Here is a 22,618-nt window from a genome sequence, read left to right on the forward strand (position 1 = left end):
AATGACAAAAATGACATTTTTTTAAGGGCTCTGGAATCTTCCAGAAAGTTAACTAAAATGAGACTCCCAACAGTGAAAGAGGAAAACAATTAGCCTTTTTGAAAAGTGGAGGAGGAAGGATTACTACTTTGAATTTGAAATCATGGTGGTCTCTAATGGATAGATACTTAGATCAGAACAGTGCAGTGTGTGAGGGTCATAGAAACAAGAAATGTTAATACAAACACACAACGCACACAAATTTACTATTTAGTGGGTGCCCTGTAGCTTGAAAATATTCCCAAGGTCCCTTCCCCAGAGGACGGACCCCACCTCACCTTCTCCTGAAGAGTCTTGGAAGCCATTCCTAATCGATGTTGATGGTGGAGGAGGAGGAGGTGCCCCGGCGCCAGGCCTGTCAGGAGGAAGAGGAGGCCTGGGTCCACTCCTGGGACTATCTACTCCACTTCTGGAAGGCAACTGGGGGGTGGCAGGCAGGGCCCGAGATGTGCTGCCATTTCTGCTTATTGGAGGGGGTGGTGGGAGAGGGCCTAGGATAAAAAAAAAAAAAAAGGATAACATTTAGGGCAGTATCTTACATCCTACATTACTATGATCATGTCACTGCCAATGTGCAGTTATTGAGCACCTGCTGGATGTATGCCCTATAACTAGAGCTTATGGAGAAATAGTGGAAACTTTCTAGGAGATTCAGCCAAGCAAGGAATAAGTACAGATAAACACAGAACTGCACATACGTACACATGTTGATATCGATAGCTAAATGGCTGTCTTGGCTTTGGGTTGTACTGAGATTAGAGATGATATGGTTAGGTTGAGAACAGGTGATAATCTGTTTATACTGACAACTATATCCTTTAAAAAACATTGTATAATCCTCTTAATTAGCTACTGAATTACTGTGATATGATACTTAGGAAATAAATGCCATTTAAAAAAAGAATTGAAAAAAAAAGAAGCTAGTTATGAAGTTATTTTAGGTCTTCAAAGGGACTAGGCTCTTTATTTTTTTTTTTTTAATTTTTTTTTTCTTTTTTTTTTTTTTACAGATTGAGAGAGAGAGAGAGAGAGAGAGATTACAAGTAGGCAGAGCAGCAGCCAGAGAGGGGAGGAAGCAGGCTCCCTGCCAAGCAGAGAGCCCGATACGGGGCTCGATCCCAGGACCCTGAGATCATGACCCAAGCTGAAGGCAGAGGCTTAACCCACTGAGCCACCCAGGCGCCCCGGACTAGGCTCTTTAAATGCACGGTGGTATTGCTTCTGTGATGCATGCGATCTGTTTCTAGGCAGAAGCAGCATCAGAAAACCAACTATCAATCATGCTGAGATTGGCAGGAGTTCCTTCTTGGTTCTTCCTCTTTGGGGAGGTGGATTAGTCAGTGTGCACGGCTGTGTACTCTGATCCTGACCCCGAACAAGCTGGTTACCACATGGAACGAAACTCTCTATATACAAAAGAGTACCAGAGAGTCATCTCACATCACTCTTGCCAGGAATAAGTAGCTAAAAAGCAAATAAAAAGTACTATTTAAGTCTCTGAAACCATTTTTAACAACTGCAATGGTATTGTATAATCAGAAATTTTTAAGTTCCAAAAAAAAAAGGAAATTCTATTTGATAATACAAAAGAAGCCTGTCTTCCTTGTCCCATCTTCCAAATTCAGAGGCTATTTGGATTATGAGTAAATTTAAAAAAAACAAAAACTTGAATCTTCCCATGTAAATCAAAATGGCCTTAGTAATTATTCCTGGTCTTCAGCAGTGTGCTTCTCTTGCAAGATGCTGACATTTTATGTAAATACAACATCTTATGGTACTATAAATATAAATGTCTTTTATTAACTACAGATTCAGAATCCACCTGAAGGACCTTAAACTGAACAACCCACCCATTGCATGTATCCCTGCCTGGAAGTCTTGGCCCAGACAGCTGACCGGAGGTGAGAGGCATGTCCGGCCCTGGTTGGTTGGTCTCTCAAGGAGTCTTCAGTGCTTCTCCTGGTAGGGTTTATTTATTGCCCCATCTGTTTGCCGTTGCTGGGCTCCCAGTCGGGAGGAGCTGATTTACTGGGGGGAAAGTATCTCACATGCTGTGGGTTAATTTCACTGGTACTACCAGCGCACAGGGTCACTAAATGCAAACTAGACTTCCAGTATTATGGGGTCTGATCGATTTGCTCTCTCTTTCTCTCTCTCTCTCTTCAAGTAAATGTTCATGCTCCTAACTCTCGAACCATCCAGGACCCCTGCTCCAACCTAGGCAAGCATAATAGATAAGAAAGCAGATTACACCTTTTTTTTTTCTTTTGAGACAGAGAGTTTGCAGAACTCTCTGAGGGGAAAGGGAGAGGGAGAATCTCAAGCACGTTCCTCCACTGAGCAGGAAGCCCAACGCAGGGCTCGATCTTAGAAGCCTGAGAACATGACCTAAGCCGCAAGCAAGAAACAGATGCTGAACTGACTGAGCCACCCATGCACCCTCAGATTTCAACTTCTTGTAATAATAGCAACAAACCATCATTTACTGAATGCTGTTACATGATAGGAATTAAGATAACCACTATACCCCCTGGTATCGCTTAATTCTTACAGCAACCCTGAGAGGTGAAGGGACACAGAAGAGGCTGCTGGTGTTGGAAGGGTTAAAAACCTCAAGTCAGGTTTTGTCAAGACTCCAAATATGTCAAATTCTAAAGCCCACACTCCTAACAATAAAGCCAGGCCTCCTCTCAAAATACAGATGGCCCGTGATGACCTCTCATAAGATCCTGTGGGAATGAAAGTTGGTAGGAATTTTTTAGAGGTCAGTTTGGAAATACCTATGAAATTTATAGATTACTATGCATACCTGCTCACCCAAATATTCTATTTCGAGGAATTAGCTAAAGGAAATACATAGAAATGTGCAAAAATATTTAGCCACAAGACTATATTCCTGCATTATCTGCAACAGTAAAAATCTAGAGATGGTTTGAATGAATAAAGGTAAATGTGTAGGATCTCATATTATGCAGCCATTAGAAGTCAGGCTGTACAAGATAGTTTATAATCCTATCAGAAGATGTTAATGAGATTGATAAATAAAAAGCAAATAACCAAAGAGTCTGTATACTGCGATACTGATTTTGTAAACATAAATATGTTTATATATATATGTATATATAAACACACACGTTTTCTTTTTTCTTTTTTTTTTTTTTAAAGTGAGCTCTATGCCCAAGTGGGGCATGACCTCATGACCCCAAGATCAGGAATTGCATACACTACCGACTGAGCCAGTCAGGCATCCCTCTCAAAACATACATTTTAAAAAGGCTGAAAGGATAATAAAAAATGTTATGATTACTTCTGGGTGGTGGTGGTAGGATTATAGATCATTTTTGTTTCCTTTAAAATTTTCTGTATTTTCCATAATAAACAGACATATATAATCGAAAGAAATAACATTACAACTATATGTCACAGCCTGTCCTATTTTGGGAAAGATTTAGTCTGTTGACTTGTCCATTTGGTAGAACCATGCCAACAGCTCCTTAGTCACTTTGGGGGAATACCACTAGCTGTTGGATAATTAGAACATACTGCATTTCATTCACCTGACTATCTGTTCTCATTTGTTCTCTGAAGACTACTTAATGAGATGCCGTGATGTGTAGGGATTGGATTGAAGCGACTGGTACTAGCTTTTTGTATTTATTGCCTACTGTCTGAGGCAGAGCAGTTTGAAGTAGTGCTTCTCAAACTCTGCAGCACATTATAATCACTGGGGAGCCTCCAGATATCTTGATGCCCAGTCTGTAACCCAGAACAATGAAACCTGAAACCCTGGGGAAGGGACCCAGGACAGTTTTTAAAGCTCTCCAGGTGATTCTAGCCCATGGTCACCTTTGAGTGACTACTCCATTTGAGGACTACTGATTTAAAGAGTGGTGTTTAGGGGCGCCTGGGTGGCTCAGTTGGTTAAGCATCTGCCTTCAGCTCAGGTTATGATCTCAGGGTCCTGGAATCAAGCCCTGCATTGGGCTCCTTGCTCAGTGGGGAGCCTGCTTCTCCCTCTGCCCCTCTCCCTGCTTGTGTTCCCTTTCTCTGTCAAATAAATAAATAAAATCTTAAAAAAAAAAAAAAAGAGTTGTGTTTATTAGGTTCTTGTGGTCACAGGGCAAAAGGTTAGCTTCTCCTAAAGAAAAAGACACCCCATTTCCAGGCATCTTATTTTTTTTATTATTTTTATTTTTATTTTATTATTATTTTTAAATAATAATAAAGTTAAATTAAGAACATAGATGGTTCTACTATACCCATCAATAACCACTGTGAAATAAAAAGCACTTATTATAATTAGGAGAGAGTACAAGTTTTAGGGAATTCTCACTTCATTTCATTTCATAAAGTCTCAAAGTTCTTCCCTTAGATCCAGCTTTCTCAGCCCGGGGGGTGGGGCACAGACGAGAGGTAGCAGGGCCTTCAATCCATGAAATAGCACGCAGATTTTGAGTTGTGCTTACGAGCATTTTCATGAACAAAAGGCCTCTACCTTTTTTTTTTTTTTTAATTTTTTTGAACATTTTATTTATTTATTTGACAGAGACATAATGAGAGAGAGGGAACACAGCAGGGGGAGTGGGAGAAGAAAAGGCAGGCTTCCTGCTGAGCAGGGAGCCCGAGGCGGGGCTCAATCCCAGGACCCTGAGATCATGACCTGAGCTGAAAGGCAGATGCTTAACCCACTGAGCCACCCAGCTGCCCCCAAGGCCTCTACCTTTATCTGATTCTCCAAGGGATTTATATGCCAAAGGTGCTAACAAACAGCAATGGGCTCTAACACTTGTTTTTAATGATTAGAGACACGGCCTCAAAGCTTGACAGATGGAGAGAGCAGTACAAGAAAAGTTCATTAGCTTTCAGACAGCTACCCTTCTTGTTGGAATAATGGATGCTCTTACAGGAGACGCAAATTTAGTTCTCCAATGAAGACAGCTGATATTCACTTTAGGGAAGTCAGGGCAGTAGCATGGTGAGCACATTTCAGAATTGGAGGTGAAAGAACTAGCTGGTGGTCATTTGCCTTTATAAATTGGTCAGGGTGTCTGGGTGGCTCAGTAGGTTAAGCGTCTGCCTTCGGCTCAGGTTGTGATTCCAGGGTCCTAGGATCGAGTCCCACAGTTGGGCTCCTTGTTCAGAGGGGAGTCTGCTTCTCCCTCTCGCTCTGCTCTTCCCCGCCCCACTTATTCATAATCTCTCTCCCTCTGTCTCAAATAAATAAAATCTTAAAAAAAAAAGTTAGTCTCTTCATCTCTAAAATGCAGACAGAAATTGTAATCCCACTTTCCTCAGAGGCTCACATGAGGTCAGGGTGAAGTCAGCCACGGTAAGTGTCACTTAAGAGATCAGAGCAGTCTGAGAGTTTACTTAAGCTTCTGTCAGACTCCCTTTGCTTATACGATGATCAGTGACACGGGAACAGGCTGGGCTGTAGGAAGACGTGTTCCACCCCGGTGTGACATACCTGATCTGCCCGGTGGGTCCCTCACCGGAGGAGGGGGTCTCTCACTGGGCGGGGGAGGAAGAGGGCCTGATCGTCCTGGTGAAGGTAAGGGGGTTGTAGATGGAGTAAGGGACAAATTCCTCTGTGGGAGTCTTGGGGTTTCATCAGTGCCACTGGAACCTGGAGGCAGGGGAGGAGGGCCGGGCCTGCTTGGTGGCGGCGGTGGAGGTGGGGCCTGTGAGGAGGAGGAAGGCCTCGGGGTAGAAGGCACGGGGGGCTTGCTGTTCTGAGGGGGAGGCGGTGGGACTGCTTCCCTGTGGATGGAGGGCCTGTTGCCCACTGGAGGAGGCGGAGGGGGCGGTTTGTCCTCCAAGGCCCTGCTGGGGGTCGGGGGCAGGGGAGGCCTGTTGGAGAAGGGCGAGGAGGAGCTGGAGGGTGTCTGGCGGACGGAGCCTCCTCCAAAAGCAGCACCTCGGTTTCCAGGGAAGGGGGGAGGGGTGGGCCCAGGACTGGGCTGCCTGGGAGCCCCAGGCACTGGTAGGGAGCCCCGGTTGTGCAGACTTGATTGAATGGGTCTTGGTGTGTTGGGAACCGGAGGGGGAATGCTATCAGGCTTTGAGCCCACGTCGGGCCTCGGGGGAGGCATTCGACTCCTCTGAGGCTCTGGGGGACCACTTCTGTGGCCGGGAGAAGGCACAGGAAACCTCCCTGGGCCACTTGGGGGTGAGAAAGGCTTAGCAGATGTGGCTCTTCCTCCTGGTGGCAAAATCGGGGGTCGGCTTCCTCCAGAATCTGAAGAACAGGAAAAAAAAAACCCAGTTAGAAAATTAGGACCCCCTCTCAAAGGCAACAGAGAACTGGAGTGTATTCTCAGCTACTGGATGGAAGTCCTTTCCTAGATGCCCTAAAGTATATAGCTATTGTTTATATAAATCAGCTTCTGGTGGTCCTTCTGGGGGACAAAAGAACAGGTCACAGATCCCTGTGCACCTGCTAGTTCCAGGTCCTACAACCTGTCAGCTGGCGAAAAGATGCCGGAGAGCCCTCTTGGCATTAGGTGTGGACAAGAACCAGGATTAAGTTGTCAGTGGTTCGGGAGAGCTCCCCATTCATCATGAGAAGAAAAGGACAGGACGGTGTTGGCACGTGGGATTTCTGCTCATGATTTTCTTTCTCCCTATCAAACTTCCCTGTCCTCCTGCTGTATCTCTCAGGTTCGAAAAAATAACATAGCCATGTTAGGTGGAAAATTAGTTATCTCAGGTAAATCTCCGTTGAAGAGGGCTAACCCAGTCCCTTTGAATAAATTTCCCAAGAGAAGGTGGAAAAATGTCATGGAAGAATCGTTAACTGAAATAAGAAAGAACTAACAAAGGAAAAAGAAATGGTGAGAGTTTGATTGAAAGACGTGACACCGGTGGTTGGTCTTGATCTGCAAAGAGGCAGGCAAACTACACAAGTTCTTTTCCTCACTGTGTCACTTTCCATGTCAACATGGGCAGGACAGAACAACCCTATTACGTAATTAATTAATATTAAACTGCTTTGTTCAACAGAAGGAACCACCACCCCAGAATCTCTTGGAACCTAAGGTAATTCTCAAAAGATGGTGACCCTGGAAACTTCTCCCACTTCAACCGTGAGTTAATTAATGTACCAAATATTACTTGAGTACCAGCTATACACCAGCCATTATTCTAGATGCTAACTGCAGAAGAATATACAAAATAAGAAAAAAATCCTGCTCTCCTGTGGTTTACACTCCTGTGGGAGAGATAAATAATATAAACCGGCAAACATATAAACATTTGCAGATAGTTGTAAGTACTAAAAAGAAACTGAAATAGGTTGAGATGGAGAGACCAGATAGATGCGGTGGCTGGCTGGGGATGGCTTTTCTGAAGATACGACATTTGAGCTGAGGCCAGCCATAGAAAGATAGGGAAGAAGGTGCTTTAGGCAGAGGGCCAGCAGGTGCAAAGGCCCTGGAGTGGGAATGAGCTTCAAGTTGAAAAACCGAGGCCTGTGTGCCTGGCACGGTGAGCATGGAGAAGCTAGCAAGCGGACCCCGAGTGGCCAGCAAGGGCCAGGTCATAAGGACCCTTATAAAGCGGAGGACTTCAGACTTTTTTTTTTAAGACTATTTATTTATTTATTTATTTGAGAGAAAGAGAGAGTGAGAGAGAGAGAACATGGGGGGCAGAGGAAGGAGTAAAGAAAGAGGGAGAAGCAGTCTTCCAGCTGAGACAGGAGCCAGGACTCTGGGATCATGACTTGAGCCAAAGGCAGACACTTAATGGACTGAGCCACCCCAGGCGCCCCCAGAGGACTTCAGATTTCACCCAAGGCACAATGAGAGACATTTGGATGGATTCATACAGTGGAGTAACATGAACTCTAGAGAGAATTTATTTCAACTTCAGTACTAGAAGAAAGCTGTGTTTCCCTTGACTGTGTGGTATATTTCTAGGTCACCAACCTGTGATAAATTGTATCGGATTGAAGCTGTGTTATTAGCCATGTGTACATCACAGGGACAGTGTTCACTATGTGGACGGTACACTCGGCTGATGTGTACATCTGGTACACCATTTTGTGCACGAACATAATTCCTTCTTCGCATTATGAGTTTATTTCCAGTTGTCTTTTGCCTTAATTTCTTCACCTGTTGTTAAAGCACTGAATGCATTTGTCAGCTGCCTCCGTCCTTCTGGTGGGTTTTAAGTAAGTAAATTTAAATGTGAATGCAGGTCTGGCAAGACAGAACCTCTCATATTAAGTATCTTTCTACATTTTGACCATCCAACACTCAATAGTCAGCTAACCGTGAGGATTCAGTGGTTGTCTTTATATGATCGTGAGAATTTCAGTTTCCCAGGAGACATACGAAATGATCGCACAATTAGAAATAAAAGTCTTCTAACACAACAAACATTAATACCAAAAGTTTTATGGTAAAACTTATTGAGCCTCATATACTTTGTATATAATATTATTTGGGCATAACGAGGTTCCATTTTTCTCTCTGCCATTAGGTTCAAGACAATCCCATAGGACTCGTTTCCATGTGTCTGTACAGACAATATTTAGAATCACTGGCCCTCAAATGCCAGATGTCTGTCATGCAAAACACCTTTCTAGATTTAGTGAGACATGTAATTATATTCCGTATAACATGCTCCACGGTGTTTTGGAAAGTGGCTCACAGGTATTTTCCATACTAGACAGCTGGGTCAGGCTGCCTCACAAAGAAAAGGTAAATATGCCAGGTCACCAGACAGACCTTCCAGCGGTGGCCAGTTCCATTTGCTCCTCCTTTTCCTTCCCACTCTAGCTCACCCTTTAGAAAAGTACAAAAGAGTACAAGTTACCCCGAGGACACAGGGCAAATATTTAACAGCTCCATGGAGTGGTCTGATTTTGATTTAAGGGGAAAAAAAATGCTAAATAGAGTCTTTCTTATAAAACAGTGTTACCATTTCAAGCGATCTAAAATGTTTTAAAGGGCACAGTGCCTTAGAGGGGATGCCAAGCCTCCAAACCATGGAACTCGGCCTCACCTTGTTGCTAAGAGACAAAGAAACTCTCCTTACCACCATCCCTGTTGGCTGTCGATCTCAGCTTCGGCATCCCAGCCTGGAAGAGTCCTCCCAAGCCAGGTGGGGCACCCCCTCCAAAACTGCCGCCGCCGCCGCCGCCGCCGAAGCCACCACCGCCGCCGCCACCACCACCAGCACCAGCTCCTTTAGGTTCTGCAGAAGGAAGGAAACACTCTCTTCACTGTGTATGAAAACAGCACCAGAGTACAGCCTGAGCCCAAGTACACAATAAACAATGCGGGTCAAACAGGGAGCTGGCTCCAACTGGGCCTGTGCGGGACTCCTGGGATTTCATGAAAAAGCAGTATTTTAACAATTCACCCTACCCCTGGTCAGAAAAGGAGGGGTTTTGCTTTTCACTCCGGGGCGGTCCCAGGCCCCACAGCAGGAGAATTAGTGATAGATGATGCCTTGCCCCGATGCTCCCTGCTTGGCTAGCTGCTGTATGAGTTATTACCTGTATCCTAAGATTTGGCAAATAAAAGGATCTTCAAAGAAAGCAAGCCCCAAAGGAGGGGGAGATATAATAAAAGGTGGTTAAAAAGGAGAATCGTAAAAATAAAGGGAAGAAAATAAAATATCCCGTAATTTTGGAAATTTATACACGACTTTGGTGTATTTTTTCCTGCGAGTACTTTTTCATTTTATATATTTTTTCTTAAGATTAAGACCAAATTCACTAAACAGCTTTTAGCCTGTTCTTTTCACTTAACACTTTATTGTTAGCGTTCCCATATCATCAAATACTCTTTGAAAACATGAGTTTAAGGGACCACTTTGTGTTTTAGGGCATGAATATATTGTGGTTCTTTTGACCATCTATTTATTTGATGATCTTATGGTTTGATTTCAATTTTCTAATAGCATAAAGCCCAACAGTAGGATTAAACATTTTTAAAAACTCCCTGCAGTTGAAGATGGTACAAAGATTTTGCTTTATTTTGTATTTACTTCCCCAAGCCTGTGGAGGATTCTGAAATGGGTAAATAGACAACAATGTAAAGAAAGAAAAAAAAGAAAAGAAAGAAAGTAAAACAAAGATTACTAAGTATCCCGTCTAGCCTTTCCGGTTATTTCCCTTGTCTATGACATATTTTACAACTCTGTAAGTTGCAGAAACCTGAGAGTAATTGTCCATAGAAATGTAAAATAGTTGTGTTCAGCGGCATGCAACTGACTTCACACAGGTTTACCTATCTGTAAATTCGTTTCAGCTCTGATGTGTGTGGTACTTTGAACTCTCCTTGGCACTGGTTAACATTATACTACTTCCCTCAGTAGTTAATGACTTAAATAAAATATCTGACATATGTTTGTTTTATATCTATATGAGAGCCATGACTATTACCCTTTTTAAAGAAGTGTCTCATACAATTTATGATGTATGTATGCATGTTTGTATTTATGAGGTTTAACATTGTTTAAAGTTTTACCCCTGGAAAACCTTCTAGAGTCTTTGACAGGCAGTATGAAATCTACAAATCAATAAGGGAGGACTGACACTTTTATGATATTTAGACTATATGGAAACATGATATACTCTCCCATGTCTTCTGGTACTTTCAGTCAAGTTCTATAATTTTTCCTGATATGGGTCACGTACGCTTCTTGCTAAGGTTACTTTGATACATTTTTGTTTGTTGAAACTGTGAAAGGGATGTTTGTCCCCTTTTGTAATTGGTTATCATTGGCATCAGAAAATTTCAGGGCACCTGGGTGGCTCAGTGGGTTAAGCCTCTGCCTTCAGCTCAGGTCATGATCCCAGGGTCCTGGGATGGAGCCCTGCAACTGGCTCTCTGCTCAGCAGGGAGCCTGCTTCCCCCTCTCTCTCTGCCTGTTGTTCTGCCTACTTGTGATCTCTCCCACTCTGTCAAATAAATAAAACAAAATCCTTAAAAGAAAGAAAATTTCATTTGACATCTAATAAACCATTCTGCTAATATTTTCTAAATGAAAATTTATTTAAAAATTATTATCTTGGATTTTCTACTAGACATATGGTCTCCAAATAATAAAGGTTTTGCTTCCTTTTGTATCTTATCTTTGTTCTAGTTTATAAAAGTAATTACTTTGATGACTGAACTTCCATATGATATAAATTATTAATATTGCTACAGGCAACCATAGTTTGCTTTTAATGAGCACGCCTTTAACCCGGGAACTACTGGCACTTTAGGGCAGATAGTTCTTTGTTTGTGGGTGGCTGTCTTGTTCTCTGTAGAATGTTTCCAGCATGCCTGGCCTTCACCCACTAGATGTCAGTAGGAACCCCACCTTTTCTAAGTTGTGACAACTAAAAATGCCTCCAGACATTGCCACAAGTACCGTGGGACACTGATAGATAGCTTTCTTTTTGTGTTTGTGCCGCCTTGGTCAAGTTTGAGGTTAGGACCATGTGAATCCCATTATATCGATCAGATAGCTTTTCCTCTCTTCCTATGTTTGGGAATGATCTGTATAGCCTTTGAATAAGCTGTTTCTGAAAATCTGGAAGAATTCGGGGTGCCTGGGTGGCTCAGTGGGTTAAGCCTCTGCCTTCAGCTCAGGTCATGATCTCAGGGTCCTGGGATCGAGCCCCGTACCGGGCTCTCTGCTTGGCAGGGAGCCTGCTTCCTCCCCTCTCTGGCTGCTGCTCTGCCTACTTGTAATCTCTCTCTCTCTCTCTCTCTCTCTCTGTAAAAAAAAAAAAAAAAAAGAAAAAAAAATTTTTAAAAAAAATCTGGAAGAATTCACTGATAGTCATCTGGCTCTAAAGCTTTTTAGAGAGAAAGCTAGAAAAGGTGTTCAACTTCGCCTTGCTTGTTGAAGCCTCATGAGTGAATTTTGGTAAATTTATGCTTTTTGTAAAAAATTAATTTCTTTAAGATTTTAACATGCTTTAGCATATAAATGCATCCCAGCATCCTTAATTTTGAAAAAACCTGCGTTAAATCTCTCACTAATCTATGCTGAGTCCTACTTTTATTCATTTGTGTTTTCTTTTCTTCTCAATTAGACTGATCCTAAGCCTGTGTTAGCTCTGCATTTTTTTTAGGGGTGGAGCTTTCTGAGATACCTTTGGGAGATCTGCTGATAGAAGAAATAACCTGATCATGAACTGACAAGGATTACCTCATCTAACAAATCAAATTACAATAACAATTTCCAGAAGTATACGCAAAATGGCTCCTGTTATGAAATTACAATTTTTTTTACTAATTTTAATTATTACCGATAATAATAATATGCTCTTGACACTCAATTATTACTCATTAATTAATGATACATTTTGGAATGCGGCATTTAAATAGGATACCATTACATGGCGGCGGACATTCAAAGAGACTGATGCACTATCAGACATCATTCATCAGTGTTCTTAACCCGGACCTTTGGAGCATCTTTCAGAGAGAAAAGCTAAAGTAGTTGATGATCGCTCACTGGCTCCTGATCACTTCCTTAGGAATCACACTGCAGGACAAGGCTGAAATAAGAGCTTTATCCTGCATAACCAGGGTCAACATTTTGACATAGAACCCAGGAGGCTTCAACTGCAAACAAATATAAAACTGTGGGTGGACCGTGCCACTTACAGAGCCCATGACCACGGTGCCTGTGTCCACTAAGTGCACGGACAACAGGGCATGAGCTGGGTTGCATCTTGTGTCCATGAAGCAAAGCGCTTTCATAAACATCACTGAACTGCTGGAAGGGAGAAGGGCTAACATTTCTTTCCATTTAATGGCAGGAGAAGGGGACCTTGAAGAATACAGTGAGTTTCTAATAGTGGATTCAGGAATAGGCCACCGACTGTCCAGTGTCCTTAGTATCAGTGGGGAATTCACATCTACCTCTCTCAAGTCCCTGGCTGCTCCTCCTGGGGGAAAGAACGACTGAGCTGTGTCCCCGACGTCAGCAGTGTGTGGAGCGCCTCTGGCCCCATACCTTGCACCGGGACTCAGACAGCTTTGGACCAAGGCTCCCCAGAAGTAAGTGATGCTGGGCTCCCCTCAGGGAGAATTTTGTGACACCAATCAGGAGGATTAAGGGATTATAAAATAACCCGATCAGTTTCATAAGCTTTTTTAAAAAAAATTTTGACGAGAGAAAGAGCAAGAGAGGGAACACAAGCAGGAGGAGAGGAGGAGGGGAAGCAGGCTCCTCCCTGAGCAGGGGGCCCAATGCGGGGCTCCATCCCAGGACCCTGGAACAATGACCTGAACCCAAGGCAGATGCCTAACGACTGAGCCACCCAGCGCCCCTCGTGGACATTTTGACTAAGAGGTAACTGTGTCCAGTCAAGGTTAAAAGTCCCCATAGTTTCTTCTGGAGAATGGTGTACTCTCTCCCCTGCAACACACAACCTGACACGCAGAGCGATGTGCAAAAGCCTTTGTCTTGGTCTTCCTCTTTTCCATTTTCCTCCCATACTAATGTTCTCACTGAACTCTGAGCCTTCTTTCTTCTCTGTTCACTATAGGTGCTTTTCCTAGAAATTCTTCCTAAACACTTCTACTCCTCGACGTGGTTAAAATCCTGCATCCACTGGTCACCATCTACAAAGGTCCCTGTGGTGATTTTTGGAAAGTCAGTCTAGTTTCTGTTGAGTCCAAGTGGGATCTGGGTGTAGGATATGGGCAGCCAGCAGTGGAAGGGTCTAGGAATGTGAGGAGACAGTTTCAAGGCCTAGTTATTAACTACCAGTAGATTCAAGTCATGGATACGTTTTCATTCTGTGGTAAATGTTAACAGGAGTTCTGTGTTGTGGGTACCTGCTTGTTTCTACAGCCCCTGGCTTGTTCTAGAAAGTTCCTCAGACTTACGATGGGTAGATAAGCAAAGTTGTGATCTCATTTCCTCTCTCTCTCCCAGCTCCTGAAAATCATAACTTACACGTGAATGACACATCCCAGCCCACAGAACACTTCTGCATTGTCTCGTCTGCTGCTCACAGCAAACTGTGAGGGCAGCAGAACAGCCATTATCTCCATTTTACACCTGAAGACAATAAGGTGTGGAGATGGTTAAGCAATGGATGTGACAGAACTCGAACCTACACCTGTTGATTCCAAGGCTGGGGCTTTTTCCATATTTCATGCAGCCTTTTGATCTGTGGTGCAAAGAGTAACGGGTTAACTTCCAGAAAGTGTGGTGAATAATTCAGAGAATCGCTGCTGTGTGTGTCTTGGACAAAGAATTATTATACTGGCTTCCTGCAGCATTAGAGGGAACCCAAGCCGGAGCTGTGGCCACAATGAGTGATACAGTCCCTTATTTTGCTAGCTTAGCAGCTGTTGTTAACCAAAAAAAAAAAAAAAAAAAAAACTACCCCAAAACAAAACACTTTTTGGAAGGGTAGGGCTGATTGTTAGGCCATAAATCACTTATCTCCATGGAAAACAGCTTTTTTCACTTACTGTCCAATATCGGCGCACTCCTGTCATTGGTGACGGTCTTCTTCAGTTTCTTCCCTTTGCTGATGTCAGAGAGAAGAGCATTTCTCCCAGCCTGTTCTGACTTATTCAAGGTAGGCTTTTCCGTATTGGCCTGAAAGGAAACCATGCAGACTTATAGTCATCTCTTGAATTGAAATCATATACTACAACACTCAGAGGGGACAGCTAGAGTACTGCAAGCTTGTTACTGAGGTTCTTGGCAATGGTTGTAAATTCTCCACAAGTTTTAGATCCGATGTCATTCTTTTTAAGACCCAGACATTTGGGAACAGATGCAACAATAAATTACATTCATTTTTAATGCAGGAAGAGTCAGTCCCTGATAAAAGTCTCTAAAAATTCAGACCACAATCTGGTAGTCACCAACAGAGCCAGGGCTGGATGGCTCGAAACGAGAAGGGAATTTTGAGATTCTGCTAGATACTACAAGGCTTCACACTCCAGAATGTGTCCTGAAGAACAGCTTCTCTCTCCTATCTTTTAGAGCTGACCTGGAGCAAGGGGAAAATTGTCTCTAGCAAAAAAGGGTCAGTTGCATGTGTTTTAAATTCACCCAAGTTTTAGAAAGTAATTCCCTCTGTTTACGTTGACAATGATTTTTTTCTTTTTAAGTTAGGGCAGATCTGAGGTGTAATTTCCATATAGTCAAGTCACTACTTTAGTGTATAGTTTTACAGGTTTTGAAAAGGATACAGTCATGAGACCATCACCACACTCAAGATCTAGAACGCGTCCATAAGCCCCTGAAGTTCCCGCATGCCGTTGCCTAAGGTGTTTCTCACATTTAATTCCTTCGAAAGCTTAGCTCACAGAGATTGCAGAGTGGACAAAGGTGCTGCTTTAAAACGCTTAGGTATTTTCTCACTTTTCTGGAATGCCTGGGAAAGATCTGTACTATGAAACTGGGATGTCGCTTCCTCAGGATTATTTTAGGGAGCGGGGACACTGAGAGCCTAGAGCACAGGACTCGGAAGTAGTAGGCATGTGCCTGAGTCTGTCACACCAGGCAACTGGCTTGGTCTGGCCTGGCCCTAGGCAGAGCTGGCTTCCCCAAACCCAGTGGTCCTTCCAGCAGACCTCAGAGGCCTTCCAGGCTGGTCCCGGCCCTTCTGGAAGGATCTGATTCCAGAGGAGCCGGTGGGGGGGCGCAGGAGGTAAAGCTGGGGCCCTTTAGCTCGCTAGCTCACCCAGCGATTTATTACCAGAGCTAGAGGCAGAGGGAAAGCTAAGAAAAACCCTGAAGCAGGGTACACAGAAGCTCTGTGTTAAGGTGAAAGGGTCCTGGAATAATTATAAGGTATTACTTGCTCATAATAACAGCAGTTAACATTTTATATAGCGTTTACTATGGGCCAGGCACTGTTTTTACTTCGTTTACGTGTATTTATTCATTTAGTCCTCATCAGCCCTGTGAGTCATTATTTCCATTCTAGAGACAAGAGAGTAGAGGCACCGGGAGGTAAAATCATTTGCCCCGGTCACCGAGACAGAGGAGGACGCTAGGATCCAAACCCTGGCTGTGTTATTCCAGAGCCTCCCCGGTAACTTGACAGAAAGGGAAACATGGGATCTAACATGCCCCTTGCCCACACCGGGGAGTGGCTGTTAAAGGTACAAACTCACAACCAGAAGATGAGCAAGTCCTGGACGAGTACAGCATGGTGATGAGAGTCAACAATATTGTATTACAAACTTCAAAGCTGCTAAGAGACTGGGTCTTCGATGTTCTCACCAGGAAAAAGGAATGATAATTGCGTGATGTGAAAGAGGTGTTAGCTAAGCTCAGGTGGTAATTACATTAAATATAAAAATGCAGCAAATCAACATGTTGTAGGACTTAAACTTCCACCACCCTAAATGTCAACTATACCTCAGTTAAGAAAAGTAACAAAATGCCCCTTCCCCACCCGCCTGCGACACTGCCCTGAGCGAGCCTATTAATATCAGCAGCCGATTGTTCCAGAACGGCTCTTATATGCACAGTTCCCGTGTGCTAGTGGAGTCATCTTCTATTGCTCTGAAACTTAGTTTTTCAACTTGATGACACATCTTGGACGTTCAGGAGTGAATTTTAAGATTGCCTACTGTCTTCATTTTAAGGATGAAGGGCAGCAATTTTCACCGGCCTCCTGTGATGCCTCCAAATGTATTTTGATGCCTGACCTCCTTGGGTGCTAATTCCTCTCCGGTGGGCAGTCTGGAGCCCTTCACTGAGCTGTCCCACCAGACAGTGCCCTGCGACGGCCACTCAGCCACCTTTCCCTTTGCCCGTCTCTCTATCCTACTTCTCTAGGATCTTGCGTTAGGTCACATAAAAATGGATAGAAATGAAAAAATAAATAAAGCATAGGAATGAGTTGATGGGATAAATTTCAGTCAGTGCAGTACCACCTGAATGTCTTCTCAGCTAAATATATTACTATTTATTTAATATTTTTCATTAAGTCAGTTCACTATATTATTTATACAATTTTTCAGTGAATATTTTCTTTTAAATTAACTCACTATCAAACCCTTAATGTAATAGTTATACATTTTAGAACATATTAAAATAAGTACATGAGCATTAAAATTTAAAAAAAAATCCACATACTACCTAGCTAGTGGTATAAAACCACACTTTTGGGGAAATGTAGATAAATAAATCCTGCTATGTTAGCTTCTTTTTTTTTTTTTTTTAGATTTCATTTATTTGAGAGAGAGTGAGAGTATGAGTGGGGGAGGGGCAGTGGGAGAGAGAGAAGCAGACTCCCCATTGAGCAGGGAGCCTGATGTGAGGTTTAATCCCAGGACCCTGAGATCGTGACTTGAGCTGAAGGCAGATGCTTAACCGACTGATCCACCCAGATGCCCCTGGATCGGGATTTTTCAAACTTATCTGAGTGAAAGATCAGTTAAAAAAAATTTTTTCCCCCAGTTCACCTTGGACTGATACTTTTGTAAAATGACAATTAATTATTAGAAAAATGAATTAGGGGGCACCTGGGTGACTCAGTCACTTAGCATCTGACTCTTGATTTCAGCTCAGGTTATGATCTTAGGGTTGTGAGATCGAGGCCCATGTCAGGCTCCCAGCTGGGCAAGGAGTTTGCTGAAGATTCCCTCACTTCCTCTCCCTCTGCCCCTCCCCCTTCCTGCTCAAACGTGCACACTCTCGCTCTCTCTCTCTCTCTCAAAATACATAAGTAAATTTTTTTTTTAAAAGATTTTATTTATTTATTTATTTGACAGATAGAGATCACAAGTAGGGAGAGAGGCAGGCAGAGAGAGAGAGAGAGAGGAGGAAGCAGGCTCCCCGCCAAGCAGAGAGCCCAATGCGGGGCTCGATCCCAGGACCCTGGGATCATGACCCGAGCCGAAGGCAGAGGCTTTAACCCACTGAGCCACCCAGGCGCCCCATAAGTAAATATTTTTTTAAAAGAATAATGAATTACTTAAAAAGGAGAACCACGAAATACAATCTTAGAAACAACAGACATAACACTGCTGTCAAATTGCTGTTTCTTAATGTTTATTCTTTCTGTACCTGTCTCCTTGGGACCGCTAAGCAGCAGCTGGAGGGCCACACTGGGTAGCAACAGCTGGTTAATTGTTTGTTCTTCTAACTGGGTTCCGACCTCAGATGGGCTACATAAATGTGTCCTGTGGAAGCCTGAGCAAGAGACTTTTCGTCCCTGAGCCTCAGTTTCCCCAAGTGAAAAGGACCCATCAGCAGTGAAGCCTTCCCATGCTGAGGGAGGTAATGGGGCAAGGGAGTGCATCTGGGAGCATTTTCTGTGCCACCACGGGGAGGGCTGCTGACTTCCTGTAAGAAGGTGCACTAATTTCTGGGTATAGGTCTATCGAGAGACCAGGAGCAGCCCAGTGAAGAAATTCCTTTGGAAAGTAGATATCTAAATGTAAGGACAGATTTAAAGATTTATTTATTTGAGAGAGAGAGAGAGAATGAGCAGGAGTGGCAGAGGGAGAGGGAGAGAATCTCAAGCAGACTCCACACTGAGCACGAGCCCTATCTGGGGCTCAATCTCATGACCCTGAGATCACAACCTGAGCTGAAACCAAGAGTTGGAAACTTACCTGACTGCACCACCCAGGTGCCCCTGCAAGGACAGATTTAAAGAAGGCTGAGTGTGGGGGAAGTGGGAAAGAGGGAGTGGTGGATGGTATTTGCCAAAAAGAAGAGTGGGAAGAAGGGAAGGAGGGAAGAGGGAAAGTCAGAGAAAAAGAGAGTGAGTTTGCAAAAGTGTGAAAGATTGCATTTCATACATAGACCAGGGTTTCTGGACTGTTCTGTCCGGAAGTTATAGCGTAGAAGTCAAGTCCATTGAACGGCAACAGAGCATGCCAGGCAGAACCCCAGTACTGGGAAGGGACAGGATGTTTCTCTGATGGACCTGACAGAGGAAACCCCATGAACGCACACCCTACACATGTCCTCTGCACTGCCGGAGACCTCAGACAACCGGCCCCCGGGGTCTCAGGGGCTGGCTTACTTGCAGCAGGAAAACCTGTCCCACGGTTTTCATGCCAGAATGCAAATACATGCAAAACAAATGCATGGGCACCAGGTTCGACTTCATCTGGCCTGCTTTGTGCACATTCGTGGACGGCGAGGGGCCACTCACCAGAGCAAATGTTGGCGGGGGCGGGGGCGCCGGAGGGGGAGGGACGGGCATCTTGGACAGCTACACGTTCAACAGTCTTGCTGGTCACTCTGTAAAAACAATGCAAACACAAACAAAACTTGGTCATGGATTAGACTTTTCAGTAGTACTTTGTTCTAATCTTCCTTCCCTCCTTCCCACCAAAGGGACAGCTATTCACAAAGGTCTACTTCGTGTTTTAAATTTTTTTTTGAGAGAGAGGGGGTTGGGTGGGGCAGAGGAAGAGAATCTCAAGCAGGCTCCGTGCTGAGTGCAGAGCCCATCACCGGGCTCGATCTCAGACCTGGAAATCATAACCATGAGTCAAAACCAAGAGTCCAATGCTTAACTGACTGAGCCACCCAGGCGCCCCCAAGGGGTGTAATCATCTTTACAACATTGCTAAGATGTGACTCTTCTGGAAGGACCCTAGCAGGGATATTGGAAGCAAAATTGGTGCCTCACACTGCTCAATTCCATTACCCACCAGAGCAGGTCTGGGAAACAACACCCAGAGCCTGCGTAAGCTGGGAGGTGGTTTTCTTCTTGCAAATGTCTGGCATTCGCCTGGGACTCGGCACGCAAAGACGAAGATCTTTCTGGCCTTGCCCTCAAAGGTCTCACAGTCCTCCAGGGAAAGAAGGCAGGAATAAGGTAAGGCAGGCAGGTAAGATGGCAAGGGGGTCAGATGCCATCTTTGTGCTACTGGGCATTTCCTTATAGGATCAAAGTTTTTTAAAAGAGGGGAAAAAAGAGACAAAGTCCGGACCTCAGAGTCCCAAGCTGTTTACTAGAAATACACTTCATTAGAAAGGCTTTCTGAATAGTGTGACAGCTCTGGGAACAAGGGGAAGCCAGATGGTGGCGGGCTGGGAGAGTGCAGGGAAAACCCGGCCCGTGGCAGTGGGAAGGGGACAGCCTGGCAAACATCAGGGGCTGAAGAACCTACTGGACGAGGAAGCTCTTCCACCAGTCATGAATCCTCCTTCCCGCTCCGTTTTCAGGGCTCCATCCCTGGGTCCCAGGACCAGCTTAGGGCCAGGTGCTCTCACCCCCAAGTAATCTGGGCTCCTCCCACCCAGTCCCTGCTCCTCAAGTGTGGTTCTGGGTCAGCAGCAGAGGCGTCACCCCGAGCTCTTAGAAAGGTCAAATCTCAGCCCCTCTTTCTACCCACCGAATTTGTTTCAGCACTTTAACAAGATCATGAGGTGATTCGTGGGCACCAAAATTTGAGCTGCCTGTTGTAGAATCTGAGTCTTAAGCCAGCGGGCAGCCCGAGACACTCCCCAGCTGGGACACTCCATGAACCACACGGAACATGTGTCCTGAATTTCAAACGCAGAATTTTTTTTAAAAAAGATTTTATTTATTTGACCTAGATGGGGAGTGTGCAGGAACACAAGCAGGGGGAGTGGCAGGCAGGGGAGAAGCAGGCTCCCCCCAGAGCAAGGAGCCTGATATGGGGCTCGATCCCAGGATCCCAGGATCATGACCTGAGCTGAAGGCAGATACTTAACCACTGAGCCACCAGGATTATCTTTCTCTTGTTCTCCACGTTTTTTTAATGGAAGAAAACAATTAGAATTTTAAAAAATTCAGTTCAACCATGAAAAGTTAATGTGGGAAAACTTACACTGTGAAACAATACTTTCTATTAAAGTATCGTTAGATGGCTTGCTTTCTGTTAACAGAAAGGGAACACCAAATCTAAAAGGACATGTCTGGACTTGTCAAAGCTGCTGGAAGATGGGAATTAAGACAGTTCGGGCATTCCAAGTGGACTGCCAAGAAAATGAATTTCAGAATCACCGCCCAGCACAGCTGCTGTCGCCTATGATCACTTCGATCGCGGGCACCTCCAGGGTCTCTAAGTCCAACAGGGACGCCGCAGACGAGCGTGATTCCACCCATTTTCACAGGGGACACCGGGACTCGGAGAAACTGAGCAACTCACAGAAAGACCCTAATTCATTCACAAGTCCTCTGAATCCCTGGCCTTTTTCGAGAAGCCTTTTTGAGCAGTAAAGAGCGAAGTAGTGCTACAGCTCGATCCGTTTTTCCCTGAAAGACTGTCTCAGACGAAGCTTCTTTTAAAACGTGTTCCTCAAATGGGCCTTTCCGGCATGACACCAGCTCGTCACCTGCGGGGCCACATGGGCAGTGTGACCAGTGCTGAGGACGGGCCTGTGCTATAAAGCCTGTCCTGGGGCAGAAGGCACCCGAGGCCTCACTGTGGCACGCATCCTAGGACCTGGAGGAGACGGGCATCGGAAGCCGGATTCAGGCGCAACGGACCCAGAAAGAGGCTGCCGCCGGAGCCGTGGTTCTAACGGAGCTGGAGAAGGCAGCTTACCAAGGGAAGGGGTGGCCAGGGGCGCCTCAAGGGCCCCAGGGGTGCGCTCCGTGGAACAGATCATCCATGTGCCTGATGATGAAACCACCCTCAACCCTCTTATGCACTGAGTCGAACTCCCCGCTTCACCAGCTAACCTGCCATCCCATTATCCTAACACCGAGCGAGGAAGGAGTGGGCTCTGGTCGACCACCAGGGACCTCTTAGAGGCCCGGTTCTCATGAGTCAGTCCCCGCTTGCAAAGATGGGGTTGAACTCCTGTCTGATACAGCTCAGGGGCCACACTGGGGTACAGGGAGACTTTCAGGGGACTGCCACCTGTCAGGCCTCTTTAATCTAGTTATATAATTTTCTGCTGTGGCTGTTACGGTTCTGTCTGTGCACTGACTTATAAATAAGCCTGTGGACCACAGAGGCTCTGCCTTCCCCCCACCCCTCCCTGGCCCAGCGGCCCCAGCGCAAGCACGGGAGGAGGATCTATGGCTGAGCACCCTCACCACTCTCTCCTCTCCGCTGTGGCTGCCACTTCCCCAGCCCCCCCGTCTCACCTCCTTTCTCCAGGCAAACTACTCCCACCTGAAGGCTCGAAGGCGCTGGCTTCAGGGGTCTCTCTGTCCCTTCCTGCTTATCTGGGCTTGTCCAGCGGGGAGCCTGGAGGGAAGCTTTTGAGAAACCCCAGACTCCAATCTTGCCACCTTACCCCATGGGTCAAAGAAGACCAGTTCATGTCCCCCATGCTAGGCTCCTTCCTGGCTGTCTCCCCACCAGACGGAACTCTACCAGCTCTCCCTAATACCTGGTCCAAAGTAGGGTTCTCACTAAATATGTGCAGAGTGAAAGAGCCAGGTCTTGCACAAGCAAGCCATGTGCCGGCCACTGGAACAGCTCCCAGAGTCAGCCCTTGTGCATTGTGAGGTTTGGACGAAGAATGAGCCCTAGGTCAGAAGGGCTTGCTAGCCCAAGTCCTGGGACCGGCTGTCCTGGCAGTCTGACTTCACCAGCGAAGCAGAACCCAAAGCCTTGGGACAGTCAGTGTTCCCTCCTCTCATGGAGTTAACAGGCCACATCAGAACCAGAAAAGGACGTTCCCGAAGGACTGCACA

At 45.1% G+C, this 22,618-nt stretch overlaps 1 protein-coding gene across 5 annotated transcripts in view; it reads right to left on the reverse strand.

The window, feature by feature from the left end:
* WIPF1 (WAS/WASL interacting protein family member 1) overlaps positions 1-22,618 on the reverse strand; it is a 114,626-nt gene that overhangs the window by 7,370 nt on the left and 84,638 nt on the right. For all 5 annotated transcript variants that reach the window (XM_046018543.1, XM_046018547.1, XM_046018546.1 and 2 more), the window contains 5 exons: positions 19,145-19,233; positions 14,481-14,610; positions 9,079-9,237; positions 5,507-6,277; positions 318-530 (listed from right to left, as the gene is read on the reverse strand). In XM_046018543.1, coding sequence (XP_045874499.1) covers positions 318-530; positions 5,507-6,277; positions 9,079-9,237; positions 14,481-14,610; positions 19,145-19,195 — 1,324 coding nt within the window. In that variant the 5' untranslated portion in view covers positions 19,196-19,233. The remainder of the gene's footprint in view (positions 1-317; positions 531-5,506; positions 6,278-9,078; positions 9,238-14,480; positions 14,611-19,144; positions 19,234-22,618) is intronic.

Source organism: Meles meles, chromosome 9 (assembly GCF_922984935.1).
Source record: "Meles meles chromosome 9, mMelMel3.1 paternal haplotype, whole genome shotgun sequence".
Classification (NCBI taxonomy): Eukaryota; Metazoa; Chordata; class Mammalia; order Carnivora; family Mustelidae; genus Meles; species Meles meles.